At 44.4% G+C, this 25,418-nt stretch overlaps 1 protein-coding gene across 6 annotated transcripts in view; it reads right to left on the bottom strand.

Moving 5' to 3' along the window:
* RERE (arginine-glutamic acid dipeptide repeats) overlaps positions 1-25,418 on the bottom strand; it is a 281,545-nt gene that overhangs the window by 3,466 nt on the left and 252,661 nt on the right. For 4 of the 6 annotated variants that reach the window (XM_073656935.1, XM_073656934.1, XM_073656938.1 and 1 more), the window contains 9 exons: positions 25,171-25,263; positions 24,874-25,073; positions 24,252-24,413; positions 23,971-24,084; positions 22,502-23,859; positions 21,950-22,172; positions 21,159-21,867; positions 18,453-18,524; positions 386-532 (listed from right to left, as the gene is read on the bottom strand). In XM_073656935.1, coding sequence (XP_073513036.1) covers positions 386-532; positions 18,453-18,524; positions 21,159-21,867; positions 21,950-22,172; positions 22,502-23,859; positions 23,971-24,084; positions 24,252-24,413; positions 24,874-25,073; positions 25,171-25,263 — 3,078 coding nt within the window. The remainder of the gene's footprint in view (positions 1-385; positions 533-18,452; positions 18,525-21,158; positions 21,868-21,949; positions 22,173-22,501; positions 23,860-23,970; positions 24,085-24,251; positions 24,414-24,873; positions 25,074-25,170; positions 25,264-25,418) is intronic. The other 2 variants (XM_073656936.1, XM_073656937.1) reach the window with 2 other exon arrangements.

The following is a 25,418-nucleotide window of genomic DNA, read 5'->3' as shown; positions in this document are numbered from 1 at the left end:
TTTTTCAACCACTAAACATGTGGGGATTGCCTGCCAATCACAGTACTGCCGTAGCCATCTTGGCACGTTTTATGGTCCACAACAGTTTTTCATGATGACAGATTTTTTTTTAAAGAAATCAGTCCCGGCATATGCTTTTGCCACAATCTGACATTGGGTGTAGAGAAACTAGCGCATGCTGGATGTTAGCAATGCACAAGAATTATCACACAAGATGCTCACCGAATGAGTATGTTTGCCATGCACTACCATCTCTCCGGGAAAGTATGTCTGAACAACCCCTTAAACTTTGCTGTTTTCCCTACATTTTTTCTGTCCATGTATAGCGATTAACTGAAAATTACATGAAACCATTAACCATGCGTTACTGTAGGGAAATACTGACCAAAAACAGGATGCCGGAGCATTTCATGTTCATGAGGAGGTTGTGCCAACAAAGGATTGGGGATGGTACCAGGAGGGTATGGGAAGCGTGCCAAGTGAGGTCCAGCTGCCAGTGGGTCAACCAGTGGATGTACGGGACCAGCTGAACCTGGAATAAAAGCAAAATAGATTATTTCTGGCAAAATGACGTTTTACCTATACTATCACAGGAACACAGCACGGCATACTTCAGAGAGTTCGGGACTGGGAGATTGGGGTTTTGCGAGCTCAGGAAAGGATCTGCCCTCACTAACCGTTAATTAGCAGCACAAGTGTTAGGACAAGAACATGCAAATGATGCTGCATACAGCGCTGGATCCATTCACCCTGATGCAAAACTTACCTGATAGAAAATGTGCGTCATTACCCCGACCCGACTACATCATCAGCATCATCCCAAGTCTCACTCTATGCAGAAGGCAACATCTAGATGGAGGTAGGCTTATCCATATCAAGGCTCCCAGGTGAATCATACAAGCCACAAAGGTCAACTTACGCACCAGTGCTACACCGGCATTGCTAGAATACAGCAAGTATCGCAGGACATCCACAAGGTGACAAGAGCTCTCACTATACAGCCCAGTTTGGTGGTTACATGGGTTGTTCAGGCTTGGGACAAATGTCTGCAGTCACTGACTGCTGAATTGCAACAGCGTGCGGTGCACATGGTCATGATTCCCCGTTATCGCAAGTGGTCACTGACTACTCACTTCACTTCTATCCACATAAGTGAATATAGAGATGCAGGACACATCTAGTCAGCAAGTGACAAAGTATACAAAATTACACGTATGTGGCCACGTGACTGCCCACTTACACCAGCAAATGTGAGGAATCGCACACTGTCACGATTCAGCAGCCTGGAGACATTTGTACCAAGCTTGGACAACCCATTTAAAGGGAATGTTTCATAAGAAAATGATCTATTGTTAGAATCAGGTTTCTAATCGATGTAAAATATAATTTTTTATTTATTTTATTTTTTTTTTTAAAGAGAAATTTCTAGTTTAATTTCATTTTGTACCTCACCGTATATAGAATTCTTTTTAACATATATTATAGATATATACTAGTGTGTATATCTATATACACACACATATATCTATATATATGCATTTTTTACACTGGTAACTAGACCTAATTAGACTCAAGAGCCCGATTCGTAAGACTGGCATGGAGGGTAATGCGCCAAGATCATTGGGAAACGTGCGACTTTGATGCATCTTTCATCTGCTGTGCATCAGGGTCAAAAATGTACCCCAATTGTGAATGTTTCAGTTTTAATTTAAGACACAAGTGTGCCATAAATTATGAGGACTGTGAGGCTCATTCACACCACCTTCTGCTACGTTCCTCCTACTATTCAAAATTTTGCCAGTGTTGGTCTAAAAAAGTAAAAATGTCACAAAACTTCAAGTCAGATTTCGCACACAAACTGATGAACTGGTCCCATATTTTCTGTTTTGGTCTTTTCATCACCCACATGGACATTAACAGCAATACACTGTTTTCTGACCAACACTGCAATATTAAATGATAATGCTTTGATCCGGGCAGGAAGGAAGAGGAGACGAGTTGTAACATCACTTATTGTGAACAGTACAGCCTGTATTATCTACTGTATATAGATGTTTCCATGCATTGTAATCATGTCTGTGATGATGAGACTGCTGTAAAGTAATGTGTAAGGGCTAGTAGTGTGACATTTAAAAAATGAGGCTTTTTTTTTTTCAATATACATAGTGATAGAAATTTTTTTTAATCAAACATTTTAAAAATACAGAAAACCTAGAAAAATGCCATAAGTGTAACAGCCAAAATAAAATTAGAAAAATCTTTATTGACAAGAATTCAAATAAAAAACACGTAAAAGGAGACTTGGAAAATACTGGAGTCAGATCTGTACATTTGGTTTTCCTTCTTATTGAAGATCTATTACCATACTGTTTGTGATATGTACAATCACCTACTTTTCTGTGCTTTAGGGTAGTCATTACCTTTTTGTAAAGGACTTCTTCCTGTATGATTTTAGCCTGTTTGAGGCACTTCTTTTACATGTTTTTTTTTATTCGAATTATTGTCAAAGATTTTTCTCATTTTATTTTGAAGCAAATGGTAAAACTGGAGACAAAAAGTGCAAATAGAGTCTAGTGATGAGCGAATATGTTCGAAATCCGATCTCAAATGTTAAGTGTGACACGAATGTGGCACATTCGGATTCGTGATTGGAAAGGCGAGAAAACTTCGGGAAAACGGTAATGTTCGGCAAATTTACGCAGTTGCTTGATTGCGGGGCAACTACTGCGTTTTTTACAGTTTTGCTACCGTAGTGCATGATGAGTGGAGAGACGTGGCAGATGAGTGGGGGGGGGGGGCTGGTGAAAGCTCAGAACAGGTCAGATCAGCGGCGCTATTTTTTTTTTCCCTTACTGTAGGCGGTAACTTTAAGCCAGAAAAGCGCAGCTAGCATCCACAGTGTCCCAGACACAAGGGCTTCTGCAATTGACTGCTGAAAACACATGTACGCTCCATATAAAAACTGACCATGTTCCCTCAGCACCATTTTATGCATGTTACTTGTGTTAGACGCTGCTCCTGCACCCAGCTCGTGTGTAATGAGATATTAGCTAGATAGATAGATGGGCGCTTCTGTTGAATTCAGATAGTGTAGATAAGTCCTGTGCTGTGTACCTGTTCAATCGACCCTTGCAGCCATTTTTTTTGTTTTTGTGCAATTACTGAGATTCTCACAGAAAGAGCAGGGCCTATGGCTCAGAACAGTGCTGTGCATCGTTTGTACTGTGCTCCATGCAGACCTTCAATCTATTTTTGCACTTGCTAATGTGATAAAGCAAGCCCTTGTAGACCACTTTTGGTTTATGTGGGGTTGAAATTCAGCTATCAGCAGAGCACAAAAATTTATTTTAGCTGTGTTAGCCCAGTTTGTCATTTTTTTGGAGGATGAACTTCAGCTTTATGCACAGTAAACAGGGCTGTGGAGTCGGTATAAAGTGGACCGACTCCTAAAATATTTAATAAATTCGGTACAGTAGTTCAATGCAGTTTGTGGGGAATATGTTTTCATAAGAATTTGGGAAAGTTATGAAATGTCCTATTCCTGATCTAAGGGTCTAGACTTTTAGCGGAGATGAATCTGTGCTACAGTAAGGCTATGTGCCCACGTTGCAGAAATGAAGAAAATTTCTGCAGCAATTCTGCATCTCCCTGGCAGAAAAAAAGCATGCAGATTGTGGATGCGTTTTTCCTGCAGAATACATGCGGATTCACATGCGTTAACGCATGCGGACTGAAAAGCACTTTCCAGGCGATAGCATCACTTGGAAAGTGCTTGACAACTAGGTCACACTGTATAAATCCATGCAAACGGCATGGATTTATACAGTGTGACCGTAAAAATAAAAAAAATAAAGCTATACTTACCTCCGATGCTGCCGCGTGTGCTGTCGCGCTCCTTCCTGGTTCCTTCCTGGCTTGCCGGCATCTCGCGAGACAGCCTGCGCCGTCATCTCAGGTCCTGGAAGGAGAAGCGCTGCAGGGGCCGCCGGACAGGTGAATATAAACTTTATTTTTTATTTTATTCTTTTTTTTACAGGTACAATGGTACCCAGGTCTGGATGAGAGTCTTCTCTCCTCCAGAACTGGGTACCATCCGCACATTGAAACGCATAGAAGCCGCTTGTACAAATGTACAGACACGGATTCTATGCGTCTCAATGCAAGTCAATGGCGGCGCTTCCGCAAAATTAATGAACATGCTGCGGATTTATGAGCGCTGCAGAAAAATCCGCAGCATGTGCATTGACATTGCGGAATGCCATTGGGGACCATGGGGTGCGGATTACCATGCGTTTTTGCTGCGGAAATTCCGCAGCGGAAATGCATGAAAAACGCATCGTGTGCACGCAGCCTTAATTTATCACTTAAACATGAGCCGTGTATGAGGGGAGTCTGAGTTTGGGAAATTGAGGAGTCGGAGGTTTGGCTTAACGACTCCACAGCCCTGACAGTAAAACAAATATTTTTTTGCTGTTGCTAGCCACAGTCCACCAAAGATTTTTTTGTGTTGCAGACATGTTACACTCTGCTATAAGCCACCTAGTGCTTTTAGTGGCGGTGAAATTCATCTGTATTCAGAGCTTGAGCAGAGTCAAAAAAATATTTTTTTTGCTGTTGCTAACGTTATACAGCAGCCTAGATCTGAATATCTCCTATGTTATATAGGCGTCATCCACAGTTTAAAAAAAAAAAAAAAAAAAAAATACTTTGTTCGGTTAGTAACGTTATACAGCAAGCCATATCTTACCTAGTCATTGAGTGCCGCTGAAATTCAGGTGTGTGCAGAGCTGTTGTAGAGGAAAAAAATCTATTCTTGTTTTGCTAATAGCGTGCTCCTACTACAGTATCTGAGCAACATGAGTGGGAAAGAGAGAGGTCGCGGTAGAATGGGGAATAGGCTTGGTGTTCAAGGTATAAGTGGGGTAGGTGGTAATGTTAGTGAAAGCACTAGTGAACCAACACAAACAGGTCCTATCCAAACACAACTGACAACTTCTGTTACTGGACGGGCTACTCCACTCCCTTTCTTTGGCAACCGCACAGCGATAAGCCTTGTTGATAAGGGCCAGAAAGAGCAGGTGCTCCAGTGGATGGCAAACGCGGCTTGAAGTGGCCTCTCCTCTTCTTCCTCCACCTCAACATCACACACACAGTACAGTCCACAAAGGTGGCACCCCAATTAACCTTGCTTCCCCCCGTCACAACTGTCCAAGCGCCCAACTGACTGTAGCGAACCACAGATGGGCGAATCTGTAGAACTGTTCACCCATTCTATACCATGGGCATCAGAAGTGTACTCCAGTCACAGAGTCAAGAAGAGGAGGAAAGCTTCTGCACCGATGGCCAAATTTTTTTTACGTTGGATTTGGGGCAGGACGGAGTAGGATCCGAGCAGGTGCCTGACCCTCGTAACCAGACGTTAACCACTGGGGAGGGAGGTGATCCTGATGAGACTCAGATACCTGAGGCTCATGCAGACTGTACTGTGCTGTCAGGGCAACAAGAGTAGAAGGGTCACTCTGAGGGCGAGTAATGGGATAACCTATTGGATGATGACGAGGTTGAAGATCCTACTTGGTTTGAACCCAGAGTCACACAGCGAGTAGGTCATCTGAGGAGGTGGAGGAAGAAAACTAGGTGGTTACTTTCCGCCCTACGACGCAGACACGGAGTGATGCAAGTACGAAGAGCACTGCATCCTTAGCCACAACTGTGGCCAGCAACAGTCGCGGGTCTGCAGCTCGCAGGGGCAGCAAGGGTTGCCTAGCCTGGGCCTTTTTCGAGACCGCAAAGGATGAGCTAACTCACGTTATCTGAAAACTTTGCGATAAAAAAACTCAGTAGAGGGAAAAAGTGCAATAATTTACTACATAAATGAACCTTCACATGCGCACACAATATGTGTTACGCTGGGAATCTCGCTGCAGACCAGTGGACCTCAACAAACATCAGCTGCCCCATCAACTGCATCCGCTGCTTCTTCCTCCTCCTCTGTTACCGCGCCAAGTATTGGCACACAGGTCTCCCACCGCAAAACTTCTGGTTCTCTACCAGCTCCAGTCAGGGTGAGCGAGAGCTCGTCAGCTGTAACGGAAGCGGACATGCCTGTTGTGTTTGCTTCACCGAGCACACCACACGTTTCTCAATCCACCATAACATCTGGGCCTGCACCTCACTCAAAGCCCAGCAGTTTGTCCATTTCACCATACTCCGCTCTCTCTCGGCACTGCAGCCAGCCCTCGGTCCCGCAGTTGTGGTCAAGTAAAAGATTGTTTCATCCTACACATGACAAAGCTAAGAGGTTGAACTCCATTATCTAAAATCTGTTGGCCATGGAAATGCTGCCTTTCCGCCTGGTAGATACAGACTGTTTCCGAAAGCTGATGGCCGTCGCAGTCCCCCAGTACCAGTTGCCCAGTCGCCATTACTTCTCTAAGAAAGCTGTGCCTGCGCTACACCAGCATGTCTCAGACAATATCACCCGGTCCTTGTCTAAATCTACGTGTGCCAGGGTGCATTTCACCACAGACACCTGGACAAGTAAGCATGGCCAACGGTGTTACATCTCGCTGACTGGGCACTGGGTGACTCTGGTGGCTGTGGGGACAGGTGGGGAAGGGGCTGCTCCACAAATCTTGTAATCCCCAAGGCTTGCAGAACAAACCTCTGTATTTCACACTTCCTCCACTGCTTCTGCGTCCTTCACCATCAACCTCTGCCTTAACGAGACACGCGTTCCAACAGTGCAGAGCGAATCCACACCACCTCCGTACTGCGCAGCCAGGGCTTCACGCAATCAGGCAGTCTTCAAATTAAAATGCCTTGGAGATCACGGTTATACAGCTGAAGAGTTGTGGACAGCTCGCCAGGCTCAGTTTCAGCAATGGCTGTCTCTGCTAAACCTGGAGCCAGGGAAGGCCGTGTGCGATAACGGTGCGAACCTGTTGGTGGCCTTACGCCGAGGCTAACTTACACATGCGCCTTGCATGGCTCACGTCCTCAACATGGTGGTACAGCAATTTCTCCTCCACTATCCGGCCTGGATGAGCTGCTTCAGAAAGTACGGAAGCTGTGTGCTCACTTCCGCCATTCGCATCCCTCATGTCTCGACTTGCATCGATACAGAGGTCTTTCTCCATGCCAGTTAACAGGTTGATATGCGATGTACCGACGCGGTGGAATTCCACTCTGCACATGTTGCAGCGACTGTGTCAGCAGCAACGAGCCCTGACACAGTATGTCATGTCGTATAGCCTAAGCCAACGCAGTGCGGACATGGGGCATATCATGTTTACGGAGTGGGAACAGATTATGGACCTCTGCACACTTCTGCACAGTTTTGAAATGGCTACTAAACTAGTTAGCGCTGACAATGCAGTCATCAGCATCACTATTCCGGTCATCTACATGCTGGAGAAGACTTTGAATAGCGTGCGGCAGGAGGTGGTTGTCCCAGAAGAGGAGGAGGATGCAGAAGGTTTAAGAATGTCTAAAAGTTCCAGACTGTTGTCACACATGCGGATGCCAAGTGATGGTGGCTTCCTGCGATCGAGGGGGTTTGGCAATACCAGACATACTGTTAGTGAAGGTGTAAGAGCCGAGGAACAAATGGAGGAGGAAGAGGTGATGGGCGAGCAACAGTCAGAAGACGAAGAGGATAATCACCCCCTCTCTGTTGAAAGTGGTTGGCAGGAGGGGACGAAGGAAACATGAATCAGTGTTACGCAGACAACAATAAACTCTGGCTTTGGACCACCTGGAAGAGCCTGACATACGAGTGCCTTCTTGCTGCACTTTCTGCAACATGAGCCCCGTATAGTCAGCATTATTTCGAATCCTAACTACTGGGTTGCCACTCTGTTAGATCAAAGTGTTATAAGGGTAAATTTTTCCAGATGCTTCCCGCCCTGGAAAGGGACCCACTAGCGTTGAAGTATTGAAACAAGCTTTTAAGCAACCTTAAGGCTGTGTGCCCACTATGCGTTTTTTAAACGTTTCCGCAGCGGCAATTCCACGGCAGAAACCCTTAAAACATGCTTGGTAGAAGGTCTGCCATGTTCCTCAATGATAATCCGCATGTGCCGTGCACATGCTGCGGAAATTTTCGCTGCAGATTATCATTGCGGTAAAATCTGCAGCACTACCAATTATTTTGCGGAATCGCGGCGTTTTCGCCGCCATTGACTTGCATTAGACCGCATGACATCCGCTTCACTGCATCTGCAGATGCGGATACCATGAGGTTCAATGTGCGGATGGTACCCGTGTTTGGAGAAGAGGAGACTCTCCTCCGGACCCGGGTACCATAGTACCTGTAAAAAAAAGAATAAAAAATATACATTATACTTACCTTCTGATGGCCCCCGGTCTCCTTAGTGATGCGTCCTGGCTTGCCGGCAGCTCGCGATGGTCTAAAATGGACCTGCCATGACGTAATGTAATCATGTGACGGGTCACGCGACCGCTGACGTCGGGCACCGGGGGCCATCAGAAGGTAAGTATAATATTTTTTTTTTTACCATTCTTTCACGGTCACACTATTTACATGGATTTATATAGTGTGACCAAGTTGACAAGCACTTTCCAAGTGATGCTAAAATCGCTTGGAAAGCGCTTGACAACCCGCATGCAGAAATGCATGTGAAGAATGCTTCACATCTGCTTGTCCCTGGCAGCAAAAACGCATGTACAATCCACATGCGTTTTTTCTGCCAGGGAGATGCAGAAACGCTCAGGAAAAATCCGGAGCATTTCCGCATCGTGGGCACATAGCCTTATAGAGCTTTTCCCCAAGATAGGAGTGAGGCACACAGTGTGCATCACAGCTGTAGTGTTTCAATCTCCGGCACGTTAGTTCATCAACGCCAAAACATTAGCAGCAGCAGCAGCAGAGAAAGTGGCAGAAGCAATATCTGTGAGTTCTTTCACACATTTTTTAGACCAGCTCGTGCACCAGCACAACAGAGTTCAAGTCTGACACGTGGAGAACGACTGAAGAGGATTGCGGAGGACTATCTAGAGCTCAATACGAATACCATCAGTGAGGATTTTGACCCTTTTACATTTTGGTCTTCAAAAATGGATGAATGGCCTGAGCTCGCCTGTCACTTCTTGGAGGTTTTATCATGCCCAGCAGCCAGCGTTCTCTCAGAATGTGTGTTCAGCGCTGCTGGTGGTGTCCTGACGGATAAGCGCACCCGGCTGGGTCCGAGCAGCTTCCTGACCCCCCCGACTGGACTGTGCTGTCAGGGCAAGAAGAAGAGGAGGGTGACTGAGGGCGAGGAATGGGATATCACATTGGATGATTATGAGGTTGCACATCCAACTTGGTGTGAACCCAGAGGCACGCAGCTGAGTAGCTCATCTGTGGAGGAAGACGAGGAGGTTAAGTTGCATCTTATGGCGCAGACATGGAGTGATGCAAGTAGCACTACATCCTTAGCCACAACCATGGCAGTGACCAGCAGCGGTCGCTGGTCTGCAGCTCGCAGGGGCAGCAAGGGTTGCTTAACCTGGGCCTTTTTTGAGACCGCAAAGGATGAGCCAACTCACGTTATCTGAAAACTTTGCGATAAAAAACTCAGTAGAGGGAAAAAGTGTAATACATGCATGAACCTTCACATGCGCAATCAAAATGCATTACTCTGGCAATCTCACTGTGATAAAATGCAGACCAGTGGACCTCAACAACCATCAGCTGTCCCATCAACCGCATCCGCTGCTTCTTCCTCCTCCTCTGTTACCATGCCAAGTATTGGCACGCAGGTCTCCCACTGCAGCACCTCAGCTTCTCTACCTGCTCCAGAGGTCAGGCTGAGTGAGAGCTCGTCAGCTGTAACGGAAGCGGACATGCATGCTGTGTTTGTTTCACCGAGCACACCACACGTTTCTCAATCCACTGTGACATGTGCCCTGCACCTCACTCACAGTCCAGCAGTTTGTCCGTTTCACCGTACTCCGCCCTCTCTCAGCACCGCAGCCAGCCCTCCTCCTGCATTTGTGGTCACGTAAAAAATTGTTTCCCCCCCACACATGACAAAGCTAAGAGGTGGAAATCCACCATCTCCAATCTGTTGGCCACAGAAATGGTGGTGTCAGGCCCTAATTTTTTGATTTGTGAACACTCCTGTATGGCTGCTTTTTTTTTTTTTACTGAGGAGGTAACCGGAGAACCTGAAGGAAATACCCGCAAACACGGGGAGAACATACAAACTACTTGCGATGTTGTCCTCTATCATCATAAAGGAGTTAGCTCGTTGTCTAGGAGACAGACCACCGCTGCTGTCTACCTTGTGAACATTGTGTTGAAGCTTGCAAAGTGACACGGGTTTACCATGACAGAGAGGAGCCAGAAGACCACAGCATCTGATTCCTCCTACTCCTGCGGTCATTAAAAAGAAACCTTACGCCTTCATATTAATCGGTGCAGGGGTTTATCTGCTCAGTTGTGAGCTCCTGGAAGCTTAACGTGATTTAGGCTCTCGACAGATTTGTCCCGTGCATCTCCCCTACTGTGATAACGCTGTACCCCAACACATCAGACTCTCGCCTACCGTGGAAACCTTGAAAAGGAAGCTGAAGACCCACTTCTTGTGACAAGCGTACAATCTGCGGTAACCCTCGCTCCAGGATACTGCTGCACAACTTGCTGTACCCCGACCTACTGTATCCTCACCCATCCCTTGTAGATTGTTTGTGCACCCTGGCGGGCAGGGTCCTCTCTCCTCTTGTACCAGTCGGTGATCCCGTTTGATATGTAACGCACCACGTAATAAATGTCGCTGTAATAGTAATAGTACTTGTACTCTGGGTCAATTGATGGCACTTTCCAGGTGTCTACCCCTAATTTGATGTGTTTTGGCAGCTTTTGGGACAGTTTTAGGCTGTGTTCACACATTGCGTATTTCCCTGCGTTTTTTTACGCGCGCGTATTTTCCGGCTTTTTTTACCTGCGTTTTTTTACGCAGGTAAAAAAAGCACCTCCATTCACACACTGCGTTTTTTCCTGCGTTTTTTTACGGAGGTGCAGGAGAAATGAAGTGTGAGGAGCATGGACACCTGTATGTAATGTAATGTATGTGTCTGTATGTAATGTAATGTATGTGTCTGTGTGTCCTGTGTGTATTGTCTGTGTTTATGTGTCTATGTGTCGTGTGTGTGAGTGTCCCCCTAGCAGTGTATGTACAGACAGCTTCTGGCTGCAGTACATACACTGCTTGAGTTATTAAAAGAAAAAAACTATGGATACTCACCTATCCGATGGATGGGAGAGGCGTCCGGTCCGGTCTCGCGGTTTCCAGCATCTGCCGTGAAGCGATCAGCTGACTGGCTTGTAAATCAGCTGACCGGCCGGTTAGCTAACAGCTGATCCATCGGATAGGTGAGTATCCATAGTTTGTCCTGTGCCTCCGTAAAAAAGCGCTGGAATTAAGCAGTGTGTGAACACCGCTGCGTAATTCCAGCGCTTATAATGGGCACAATAGTGAGAAAAGGCAGGACGCAGCTGCGCAAAGAATTGACATGTCAATTCTTTACGCAGCTGCGCTTTCGCGCTGCGTAAAATCACACAGTGTCTGAACGGCAAAGTGAATTTCCCATTCACTTTGCTGGCAGACACAAGGCACACAGCGTATTTTGAAAAAGTGCGCGCAAAAAAGCGCGCGAAAATACGCAATGTGTGAACGCAGCCTTAAGGTGTTGCGTATGCATTTTTTTAATCCCCTGTATTGAATCCTATGGAATTCTGTAATGTTTGTCAAGCATTCGACGAATATATAGGCGAATATCGCAAATTCGGCGATCATAATCTGAATTGAATATTGAATAATTCGCTCATCTCTAGTCTTAACTGGTAAAGTGGTATAAAATATTATAGGTACGCTCACCCGATAGGGTTGTGAACGTCACAACTCCTATAGCAGCATGTAAGGGCTACTGCAGGACCACTTATGGGGTACGATTAGTGTTGAGCGAGTATCTTCTATTAATCCTTTCGCAAAGTATGCTCGGGCCGAGCTCCGAGTATTTACAGCTGCTCGGTGATATGGTTGAATCGCTCCCATGTACATGATTTACAACTGTTTGACAGCTTTATTACAATGTCTATTTCTTACACATTCCTCACATGTAATAAAGCTGTCAAACAGTTGCAAATCATGCACACGGGAGCGATTCAACCATATCACCGAGCAGCTGTAAATACTCGGAGCTCGGCCCAAGCATACTCGGAACAGAACATACTCGCTCAACACTAGATACGATGCAATAAATGAGAAATACCGTGGTTCAGAATCCGCGCTGCCCGAGATACAATCACACACAAAGGTGAAGCATGAATGCGGTTTATGTCAACGCATTTCAAGGTTTTCAAACCTCATCAGGACCAAACCATAATGAAAACCTTGAAACGCGTTGACATAAACCGCATTCATGCTTCACCATTGTGTATGATTGTACCCCACTGTATTCTTCATTTATTGCATCTAATTTTATTTTGGCTGTTACACTCCTAGTATTTTTTATAGGTTTTCTGCTCTTCTCAGGAGAGCCAGTTTAATGCATGGTCAAATATAGATTTTTAAAACAACATTTACTGTAAAAACCCAGATTAAACAAAAGGTCATTTTCTGCTGCCACATTCCCTTTAAATGTGTCTGACATCATGCTGAGCAGAATATTTGGAATTATGTGATTGAGTGAAGGCAGCTTTAAAAAAAAAAAAAATGTACAACACTTATTTCCTGAAATAAGTGAAACAACCTGGCTGGCACTAATTTCAGCTCTTTCAAATGTACTTAAAGAGGACTTGTATATAAAGGATTATTCCCAACATGTTTACTTCACTCCTATCCACAGAATAGGTGATAACTTGTGAATTGTTGGGGGGGGGGGGGGAGCTGACCATTGGGAACGTCACCAATCAAGAGAATAAGGTTTTGAACGCTCGAGCCAAGGCCAGTGGCCACCCATGCGTGCCACCACTCCTTTTATTCTCTCTATGGCTGCCAGTCAAAGATGAGTGCAGGGCTCGCTTCGCTCTGGCAGACCCTGAAAAGAAATGGAGTGGTGTGGTACATGTGCGGCTAGCACTGTTCCAATGTGATTTTTCAGAGTTAGGTTTCCGGGATTGGTGGGGGCCAACAAACTGCAAGTCGTCACCTATCCCATGGATACCTTATGACTTTAGATGTTGAAATTAACCCTGTAAAAGGAATTTTCCAGTTTTATGTAAATATTTTGAAACCTTTCCTTATTTTTTTCTTGTATTCATTCTGAATTACTCCTATAAAATAAACAAATCTTGCACTAGTCTTAGGCCCTGTTCATACTGCGTTTATGCAGTGCATCCAGGTAACTTTCCACAGAGCAATAGCCTGCATTGATGAGATCAAATCTCAGATTATCTCAATTTGTTTTTTTTTTCTTAAAGTGTCCATTTTTTCAAAGTAACTTGGTATTTTTGACATTGTGAATGCTCGCTCCATTAACATTTTAAGTCAAGCAAAATAGTAAAAGATCTCGAGTCCCAAGTGTATTCAGTCTCAACGCAGCTTGTACTGAGCAGTGTGAGAATTCGGTAGCAGCAGGGAGGAGGGACACTAAGGAGCTATCAAAGATAGGTGGGCTTACATCAAGTTTAAAGGGGTTGCCTGGTCTTCTGAAAAGTCTGCAGACACAGTATGTGACTGCAGACTTCTGAAACCGTATAGCGTACACACCGCCCTCCGCAGGATTCTCTGGGATTGCTGATGAGAGCGGCGGTAGCTTAACCACTAGCACGTGATTTGTATACTTCTAACGAGACATGTTAGGCCTCACTCAATTCACTTTCACGGGAAAATCCTGACGGCGTGTGGTGCGCATGCTGTAAAGATTCAGAAATCTTCAATCACAGACTGGACAACCCCTTTAAAATTTATAAAGGATTATATGGCCATATTGATGTACATTTATGAAGTAATTATTCAATGTGCGTATCATAAAATCTGGGGACAGATCGCTTTAATGCATTACATGAACAGCAAAGAAAAGGAGTCACTACAAGACTGTTAAAGAGAATCAGTCACCTTTTTGTCATTTATGAACTATAACTATGACCTTATTCAGCACCTGTGCTGCACTTCATAAATGCTCATACAACCCCCCTCTGACTTTCTCTGTGTACCCCCAAAAACCTTTTTAAGTTGTAATCGGGTCGGTCTGGTTTGATGGGCATGGTTTCAGGCCTCTCCACCCTCCCCTCGGCAGCTGCTGCTCACCGTCCACCTTTAATTGACATGGATTATGCCTTGCGTCATCCATATTACTGGGCGAAATCTTGCACCTGCAAAACAGAAATCGCGGCTCGCGCCTGTGCACTATGCTTTGCCCTACTATAGGGCACAGGTGCAAGATTTTGCCCGAAAATGTGGATGATGTGAGGCATAATCCACGTCAATTAAAGAAAAAGGACGGCGATCAGCAGCCGGGGGAGGGATGGATCGACCTGATTACCATACAGCGTGGGACAACTTAAAAAGATTTTTGGGGGGTACACAGGGGGTTGTATGAGCATTTATGGAGTGCAGCAGAGGCGTAGTTATAGTTCATATATGACAAAACTGGTGACAGATTCCCTTTAAGGTGACAAGACATTGGAAAAGTTACTAGAGGCAGGTTTAAATAACTGTCTTAGAGAAATCTTTCACTGCACTTCCTAACACACCACAGGTAAAATGATGGGACTCAGCTAAGAAGATGAGCACAGTGGATAATAGCCTCCTCAGTACATCTTCCATAGATGCCTCTAAGAACATTTCATTCTAATGGAAAAAAAAATGATATCTTGCCAGGCTATAATGGGAACCCAAATTATTGGCCGTGTCTGTATTATGATGTACAGCCGGTAGTATGAAATCCAAGTCTGCAGACGGACCTGCAGGGCAACCACAGGGAATCTCAATTCTTCCAGCCGCACTACTGGCTATATCAGTGTGCTCCTGCTGCTGAAGTGTTTCCGCTAATAACATTACATTGCAGAGTTCCTACTTATGTGCTAGGCTAATGGTAAAATCCTGACCTTGCCTGAGATTAGGAAAAAGGTCTGCTCATGGTCCCTGGAATCACTGCCCTCTTACTCATAGGCAGCAACAGGTATTAACAAAAGAAAACTTTTTCTCATCTCAAAAAAACCCTGTACATGAAGCCCCAGTCCATCAAATTATAGAAAATTCATCCACAAATTATTACTATTTGACCCTATTGACAAGTAGGGAGGGCTTGAGCATTTTAACAAACCTGAAATATAGCAGATCTTTCACTTGGTCATGCCCACATCATAATTGCCCTATAAACAACTAGTTCATCACAAAATTTGGGGGCGATGGGAAGATTTAGTAAGGTAAAGGAAACAGTCATCAGGTTTTTGCCCTTACATCCTGCAGCTCTAAGATGGGGTAGCAAAGACCCTGATTCCAGCGATGTACCACTTAGTGGGCTGTTTGCTGCAGTTTTGATAAAATCACTTATCTGTGCTGAGCTGTGTATAACCCCATCCACACCACTGATTATGCACAGTGTACACAGAAAGCTTCCAATCAGTGATGGGATGATACAGAACTGATGATTGTGGAGGACCACATGGCAGCAAGTTTACTAGTCCTCTACTAATAAAATCCCCTTTTTTTTTTAAACAGCGGATTCTCAAAACTGCAGCAATCAGCCCAGTAAGTGACATATCACTGGTATTATGTTTTCTGTCTCTACATCATGCTTCTCTCAGATTAGGTGGCAAAAACATGGTGAAATATTCCCTTTAAGTGCATCCGAATTCTGCCTTGCACCAGATATATCAGGTTTTAGACACTTTTTGCACATCACTAAACTTTAATTAAAAAAGAAGGCATGATTTAATGAAAAAAGGCTCATAGCTTAAAAAATGCCAACATTTTGGCACAAAATATTGCCATAGAGTACGCTGACCAAGTGATGGTGTAAGAAAAACGACTAACATGTCCATCAACATGCACCAAATATCTCAGAGCTTGGGCCACTGCGATAAACATGATGCATCTTCTGCCTGGTCTAGTTTTAATGAAATTCTGCCACAAAGGAATAAGGATTGTAAATCACACAGTGAACACTACAAAGCTTTGGTTATGCAGGTCTGAAACCGAATCAAAGGTCTCATTTAACAATGGATACACACAAGACAAGGAGGCAGCCAGAAGACCTTCTATCCAATCATACGCTCAGCAGTCACAGGCCTGGTCCTATTCAAGGACATTTCCACTTTAATCCTGCACATATTGAGGAGATACATAAATCCTAATCATTGAAAAGCTTTTATGTTTTTTTTATCCTTTTTTAAGAATAACATCCTGGAGCATATTGGCTTTTACAGTGCAGATAAAACTAATGACGGATCCAATTGTCTATGGTACACAGGGCTACCAGTATCATTTCCTAATCTGTATTACATATTGTACAGCGCCTACATTCATTTCAAGCGATGCAAGCAAGATTTGCACTAATGAAGCATTACCCCTAATTAGCCAGGGCAGATCCAACATTTCTAACCACAAGGGTCCGGTAACTCCAACTCAGGATTGAGATGCAATGAAGTAATGTACACGCAGTAACCCACCTCAATGAGGATTCAGTTCTGGGCTACGGATTCTGCACAAAATTACCTGCAAAGTTGCATGACACGACTTGCAGTTTAGATGAACTCCATACACTGACCTCTACAGACTATCAGCATGTAGCTTGGTTCTCCCACAGCCATCATACCCAAGACCAGTGCTTAGGATTAGCACCCAAGCGTGGATTGCCATTATCTTACACAACCACTTTAATAATACCTAGCATCTTGTGTTCCCCACCCAAAGCCATCCAAATGTTCTGATTTTTCCTGGTCCCTTTCTGTATTAGTGACCTCTCCATCTATTCGTTTTGTGCAGCAATGAGGACACAATGCTGGAAGGAAGCAGCAAGATGGTACCTGGTCATTGCACAAGTGGAGAGGACAACCCAACTATACTAGACAATCCCTAGATTCAAAGAGAAAAAAATAAATCTCCCAGATTGGAACCTTTTCTCCATACTCCATATCCGCCAGTCTTCTGGTATTAATATCTGGCAGGGGTGTCATACAAGCGTTGCAGCAAATCAGTGCCCACTGATCGGCGGCAGCATTCACATTTATTGATAGCGTGATCTTTCTGGCTGGAGACGGTGGCGCCTGTCTGGGAGGTACAATTATTTTTTTTTCGCATCTTTAAAAGCTCACGACATGATATGACGCTAGTGAACATAGATCACCATAAAACATTGGTGTAAGGCCCTCAGCAGACACATCTCTGCTTGCTCCATAGTGCACAAGTTTGCAGAATAATATTCTTTCTAGTGGGATTCCACATGGATTTAAAAAGGGAGCAGTTTCTTAAAAGGGGTTGTCCACTACTTGACAGCCCCCCAGCTCAATCAATTCAGGGCCCAGAAGAAAATAAACCGTATACTTGCCACGCACAGCAGTGTTGTTCCAGTGATGTCGGTGCTGCTGTTCCTGGCGGTGACACGACATTCTTGTATCAAGTGACCACTGCCGCTCAACAATATTCATTCAGTGCGGACGGCCGCTCTGATGAAATAGAAAAGGCTGCAGCCAGTTAGTGGTCACTGATTGCCTGCAGCGCTCATATGATACAACAATGTAATATCAGGCATCACTGAAACAGCGATGCTGTAGGAGTCAAGTATACATAATTTTTATCTTCTATTGTGCCCTGGTTTGATTTAGCAGTAGTTGTCCAGAAATGGCTAATCCCTTTAAATTAAAATGGGTCATTTTCTAATGAGAAAGTATATGTGCACCAAAACAGGCTATACTTTAATGGGGTTGGTCAGGATAGAAAACCTTTACCCGTAACCTACTGAAGTGTGTTGTCCTGTACTCTGCACCCCCTTCCCTACGATTAGGCCAAGTAAAGCTGTGAATACAGCCCTGTGAGATGCCGCATATTCCCTTACAACTCCCTGATAGAAGCTGGGAACTCCCAACAATTAACTGAACTTAGACTGAACCACAATCTGGGATGTAGCTGGTCCAAACCATCTCTTGTGCAAGTACTCAATAGTTATAACGGATTCATTGGAGGTTTACAAAGTCAAAATGGAATAATTTTTCAAAAATAAATTAGACCAAAAGTCTTTCCATGGCATGAATTTGGTAAATTTTACCCCTTTGCCTTAGCACCAAGTTTGGAGATACCGGAACCACATCTGCTAAAGCAAATTCAACACATCTAGATAGGCAGGGGAAAAAGACTGCATGCTTAGACAATTATTATTATTATTTTTTTTTTTTTTTTTAAAGCTCTTGGCTCGCTTGCCATTTTGGAAGGTAATCCCGGTCTCCCAAGTCCTTCTTCTCCCCCCACCACTTTTTTCTTTTCTTTTTTTTTTTTATTTACCAGGAAAGTGGACTGGAACACATGTCCCGTTTTCAGCCACGCCCGGCCAAGTTTTAGAGTTACAGCAGCAGTCTATTGAAAACACATAACATCGTAAGATGTCTCCATCACATATAAGAAACACACATGGATTTTAATCCCACCAAAATACCAGATTGATTCAGCCAGAAAGTGAACGGCGCCACTTTAGGCTTGGTCCGTCCAACGTTTTTTGATGGGGTTAGGAAGGGTCAAAACAACAGTTAAATATTGCTGAAAACTAGCACAACAATGCTAACTACCCAGGAGAACACAACAATGTCACCCTGATAAAGGGGCCTACCCAACAGCTAAATAACCATCACAGAGCTGGCACCGGACTCTGGTAACCACCTCCTAGATTGCGGACAGGAATGACTGACTGGGAACCAACAGCTAAAAAGGGCAAATGGTGTCATGGGGCAACAACAACAACGTTAAAGATTTGCTGTTGGGGTGGTGAGATTTTGCACGCCAACAAGGGTAATGACATAATAAAAATACTCCATGTATTCCTCAATCTAACCTTACACTATAAAACTATAAGAGTCCAGTACATGCAAATGAGTACCACATGTCAACACCTCCAGCCGGAAAATGGCATCATAAAGACTTCAAGCCCTATTTCGTTAGGTTATGTACCCACTGAGTTTTTTGGTGTTTTAATTAATTACACCGTCTGTGTGTATGTGACGTAGCAGAATTCGCTCCAAAATTTGCATCAAAACACAGTGGGAACATAACCTAAAAACAAACTAGAAAATTTATCACGGTTCCAGGCAGGGAAACCGTTCATGTGGATGTCACAGAAAACCCAAGGGATTGTATCCTGCTAGATAAAAATTTGCTTTAGACAGGTTTAAAATTGAGATCAATACAAATGACTAATTAACCTTCATTATCAAAGCTGCACGGGTGACCTGCTGTCATGGGTCCTGTCCTTGATGTGTATGAAGGAGGTGGCCAATGGGGCTCAGCCCGCTAGCCGACCCTAGCTTCTTCTCCTTCGCAGTTTTGGTACAGACAGAAGAGCGCAGACTTTTGAAACAGACAGGAAGCCCCCTTCAAGCGTATCCGACAGAACGGCAAAGGAAGCTCTTTTTTGTGTCAGAGCAAATGCAGAAGTGGAGGTAACAGCAAGACGTTGGTGGAGCTTTGATAATGACCTTGTACTAGTAATTCTATTTTTCTCTCTAAATGGAAAATCCCCTTTTTTTTTTTTTTTTTTATCAGTGAGCGTCCTGACATTTACACATTCGACACCCACTGATTACTCAACCTATGGAAAAGAATCTTGTGCTCAAACTAAGAAAACTTGAAGTGGATTTCCATGTTCACTAGAAAATAATTATACTGCAGTTCTGCATTACAATCCTTTCTAAATCACTACTCGCAATTATTGCCAATAACCCACAGTACGGACCACCAGAAGTCTGTGTTGGAGGGAGACACTAAATAAGGTAGCATCATACTTGGCACCCTTCGCTACCGTCTTCAGGGTGGTGTCTTACGGCGCTCGATCCCGCACTTAAGACAGTAGTCTGGAAGCAGAAGAACACTGCTTAGTTTAGTGTTCATGCAGTCCGCACTGCAGGTTATCAGCAAGAGTCACTAAAAAAGGGATTTAGAAAAATGATTATACAACAGAGTCCTGGACTATAATAATTTTCTTGTGAAAGTGGAGGTACAAAACGTCAAAACTCTTATAAATTTTAACAGGTATTTAGTTTACACAAAAAACTCCATGGGTTGAGAGAAAAAAAAATGGAGAAATAGGACATATCAGAAGGGAAACACTGGTTACACATTTGGAAGGGTTACTATTCATGGTGTACATAGAGATCTTTAAAAACAAAATTTGGTACAATGAGTGTATGAAATGTTTTCCGCATAAAAAAGATTGTAATTAGGCAGTCTGAGGCAGGGAATGGCGGCCTGATTGTTAGGGATACACAGACTGTATGCTAAAGATTTTTATACTATGTTGACAAGCAGCATGTCTGCAGTCTTCATCGGATCATTTCACATACCAACTACCAACCTTTTCTGACTCTCATAGAAGACTCGCTTTAGTAGGACTGTTCTCAACATTCACTGTTACTTCAGAATACAAGTGGGTGGCTTAAAGGGGCATTCCTATCTCCAAAGTCCTATCCCAATATGTAGTAGGTGTAATAATAATAATATTATATTATTATTATTATTATTATTATTATTATTAAGTAGCAGCAAATACCTCCAGTTAGAAATGTAGTATAGTTCTTCTGATTCCCTATGTCTCTTTCCTAATGTGCAGGCATTGAAAGACCTTAGGTATCCATGGTTAGGACCACTAGCAACTAGCTGTCACTATATCAGTGGTCGTAACCATGGATACCTAGGTTCCTCCAATGCCTGCACATTAGAAAAGAGACATAGGGAATCAGAAAAACTATACTACATTTCTAATTGGAGGTATTTGCGAATATTATTCCTACTACAAATACTACATATTGGTATAGGATCTTGGAGATGGGACTACCCCTTTGAGGTCAACTATTTTTAAGGGGTGTTCTCATCTGGGACATTAATAGCATATTGATAAGATATGTCAAATGTTCAACAGATGCCCCCAAGACCCAAGTGTGTCTAGAGAAAGGGGCCCCAGTGCACTGCTGCGAATGACCCTACCCGTCACCCATGACTCACCTTGATGTAATGGGTCCTGCTGATGGAGATGGAGGTGTGAATGTATGTGCGAGTGTTGGTGGTGATGAGGCGTGACGTTGAACATCTGCAACCGAGCTAATGGGTCGTTAGCAAGTGATGCCATGCGCTCTGCGTGTATCCGCTCAGCTGCCAGTCTTTCTGGGTAAGTCATTTCTGGCCGTAGTTGTGGTCCTGCCAGAGCCAGTCTCTCTCTCTCAAGTGGGTTTAGGCCAGGATGAAAAGCAGCAAAGGGATGTGGTCCTGCTGGTAAAGTGAGTGCACCATGTCTAGCAAAATGTTCCATGGGGTTAGCAGCAGGGTGAAGTTGGTCAAGCTCAGGTGGTTTCACCTCAAAGCCAGGTTTCATCCTCTCCCTTAGCTCTCTCTCCCGGATTTCACGTTCCCGTAGTTCCCGCTCACGTAATTCCCGTTCACGCATTGTTGGGTCCATATTATATAAGCCTGGCATGTGGTATGCCAGAAGAGGGTCATTGGGATTGAGAGGAACAAAGAATGGGTGGTTACGGTTGGTTGGAGACATGACGTGCGGTCGCGCATATTCACTTAGGGTACGTAGAGCAGGTGTATCTGGTCCAATGTAAGGAGGAACAGCAGCAATAGTTGTTGGAGGTTCAAATGATGGCCGAATATGAGCTGGGCCGCCCATCTGGGAATCTCCAAGACGGCCTTCATGGGAACTGCAAGCCTTCTGTATTAACAAAAATGTAGAAAGATTGAAAGACTGCAATAAAATATAGATTAAAAAGAGAAAAGTTATATAGAAAACATACTGCGGCTCTTTCAGCTTCCCTCTCGCGCTCCCGTTCCCTCTCCTTCTCTTTTTCCTTTTCTTTTTCCCGTTCTCGCTCTTCTCTGACTTTTTGCTCTGCTTCCCTCTTTGCTTTTTCAGCTGCTTCCTCTCTCTTCTTTGCCAGTTTGGAGCCACCCAGAGGGATGAAGTAGAGGTCGCTTCTAGCACAAGAGTTGTAACCACGATCCAGGTGCTTGTAAAATCTAAAGAATAAAACCCCCCACAACATTAAAGTCCACATTCATTAGGAATAGTGTTGTATATGCCTGAAACGTTCATTAATGCCGTATATTTTTCTACAAGTCACAATTTCTCAGTTGAGGACAGAAAAAAACCCAACAAGCAATGTAAGGATTTTCCCACATTCTTCACTTCCGCATTTGGTCAAAAAAGCCATAGTCAGATCCTTCAAAGCTAAATGTACATTAACCTTAAATTGCTTTTTAAATGTTACCCATGTTTTCTTAATGGATCTTTATATTAAAAAAAAAACCTGATCATTACAAAAGAAAGCAGACAACTCAATACACACCTTGCAGACTGGCTGGCATGACTGGGTACATCCACAACAGTGGGTTCTGGTGATGGACTCCGTGGAGGAAGTGGAGGGCTCTCGGGTTCATCAATTTCATCAGGTATCTCCTCTTTGATCTGGATTGGTGGCAGAGGTGGTGGATTGGGTGATGGAGATACCACAGGAATGCAGACACCAGACGTTGCTGTAGAGGTTGCACTGGATGACGCCACCTGAAGACTTGGAGATGATGATGGTAAGGAAGGTGGGGCAGGAGCGGGAGCACAAGTTGGAGGGGTTATAGATGGTGGGCCTCCAGGTATGCAAGGGTGCTGTGAGAAGGAAGGCTGAGGAGGTATAGGATGAAGCCCTGATTGAGGGTGCCCTGGTGTCTGGGTAAGGCTTTGGCTTTGAGTCAAGACTGGCGGTTGTGCTGCTGTTGCCTGAAGTTGCTGGCTCTGGGGCATAAGCTGCAAAGGAGGAGGGTGAGCAGAAGGAGGATGATGGGCAGGCAGTGAACTGAGAGGCTTAAGAGCAGGAGGAGGTGGCAAGTTAGAATTCAAAGAAAATGGAGAAGGTCCTTGTAAATGGGGAGGATGTTTATGGGACTGTGTAGGAGTCTGAGGAATAGGAGTAGTGGGAGGAGGTTTAATATGAGGCATGGAAATAGATGCTGGGGGCAAAGGCTGCTCACGTGGAGGCTGAGGTGGTGTCTGTAGAACAGGCTGAGAATTTGGTGGTCCCTGAGTATTATGAGGGAAATTATGGGATGGGGTTTGTGGCACTGGAGAGACCTGAGCAGGGCAGGGCTGAGGTGGAGAGGAACCTGGATATTGTAATATGGGTTGTGGCTGGATGTTGTGTGGGAGAAGTGCTACTGGGCCATGGAGAGGAGACTGTGGGTGGATTTGTGCAGGGACTGGAGGTTGAGGTTCTCCTTGAGACCCAGCAAGGGGCTGTATTGCTGGATGTGGAGAGGGAAGTCTTTGAGGATGTAAAACTGGTGCCTGAATGAGTGATAGTGATGGGGGCTGGGAAGGAGGTAGTGATGGAGATGGTGAAACTTGAGGAGTAATGCTGTGAGGTGGAGGGACAACAGGAGGAATAGGTACTGGCGACACAGAAGGTGGGACCATTGCTGCAGCGCCATTTGGTGGCTGTAACACCTGCTGCTGGGCAGAAGAGTCAGAGTCACTCTCATTATCTTGAGGGCTTGGAATGCTGGGAGATGTGCTTCGATTATCCTGGTCAATGTCTTTAGGATCACTGCTGCCCTCATCATTCACACTACGGCTGTCCGAGCTCTCGCCTTCACCCTCTCCCTCGCCTTCACCCTCCCCTTCTCCTTCCGATGGCGAGTTTGGCCGACTAATCTCCTGTAGTAACATAAATGGGGTATTCATTAGAGTACGGTGTATAACTGCAGCAATGACACAGAGGGTATACACGACGGTCTCAGTTATTAAGGATTTGTTGCTCTGACTCACTTGTGTTTTAGATTTCTTCACTGTGGTTCTGTCAGTCTCTTCAGTGTCGGATACTGGCTTCTCTCTCTGACGTTTGGCACTCTTCATTGGAGAGGTGGGCTCTTCTTTAATCTTCTGTAGCCAAAGAGAAATGTGTTAAACAAGTGATAGACAACTGAGGTGCATACTTCGTAAATCTGCTACCATATGGTCCCATAACTTTGCGGCTATGGACCCGGGGCCTACATTAAACGAATGACACTAGATTAACAATGCAGTCTGCCTGGTTAATTGCTGCTTGCCTTTGATGGCTTCTTCAGGGACTCCGCTTTGCTGTCATTACTAGACGTGCTGGCAGCACTCGGAGAATTTCGGCCACTGGAACGGATGTCTTCATTTATGGGGGAGACTCTGCCGTCTGGACTGGCAGTCTGTTTCTTGCGTCCACTGCGTAATGTAGACATCTATTTGGCAGCAGAAAAATCATATGATTTAAATGAAACAGAATAGATGGAAAATAACATGAGACTTAAGAAACCTACTACGTTTTTGGAAGAGTTTTATATCATTGTACACAAAATAAAAGGATGATATTATAATATAAGCAAATACTGCAAAATATATTGTTGATCACCACCCCTCCCACAAAAGAAAGCAAAAAAACTACAAAGTAACAGCTGATATCACAGCGGGAAGCTGCAGTGGCCACTACAGAGCAAATGTGGTATGACATGGCTTCTATTTCATATGAATGGCTGACAAGATAATACAAGAATGATGTGCCAATCAGATCTGTCTTCCTGACTTCTGTCTATACCAAACTGTGGCGCTCTGAGCACTCATATCAGATTTCAGGGCAATATTAAACACATAGTAAATAGTAAAAGAATAAACCTTTTACCCCCCAAAAAATAAAGTACATACCGAGCCCCTGGTCCTCCGAGTTCTCATGCTATGCTTTCCATTAAGAGCGTCTTCTTCCTCTTTTACAGGCTTAAACATAAATGGTGGCGGGTCCACAGGTTTTTCGATAGGTGGTAGCTCCCCGTATTTCTTAAAATGAATCCTGCAATCTGTGCACAGGAGAATGTTTTCTCTGCCCCCGTGGTGCCAGTCCTTAGAAGCTGCAGTGAGAGCAGATACACAATATTAAACTATGCTGCCAAACACGGATTCTGTATATTGATAAGATGCCCTTGTCCCATGTAGGAGATTACATACTGGTGGAGAAGCAGTGGCGACAAGCATAACCCTTTAACTCTTGCTCACTGTCTTCGCTGTCAAAATCATCTTCACTGGCTGAGCTCAGGTCCACTAAACAGGAAAAACAGCAAGAACGCATACGTTACCAATCCAGGTTAGTAACCAGAAGTTAAATTCTACAAATAAGAAGCATTGTGTTCTTAGCAGTGTGGACACATTGCAGAGCAAGGAGAGCATAAGACAATACCGGACTGTGTGACTCTTTT

This window comes from Phyllobates terribilis, unplaced genomic scaffold, assembly GCF_046119375.1.
Source record: "Phyllobates terribilis strain yellow unplaced genomic scaffold, ASM4611937v1 Scaffold_12__6_contigs__length_324123572, whole genome shotgun sequence".
Classification (NCBI taxonomy): Eukaryota; Metazoa; Chordata; class Amphibia; order Anura; family Dendrobatidae; genus Phyllobates; species Phyllobates terribilis.
This window is presented reverse-complemented; position numbering and strand designations above follow the sequence as displayed.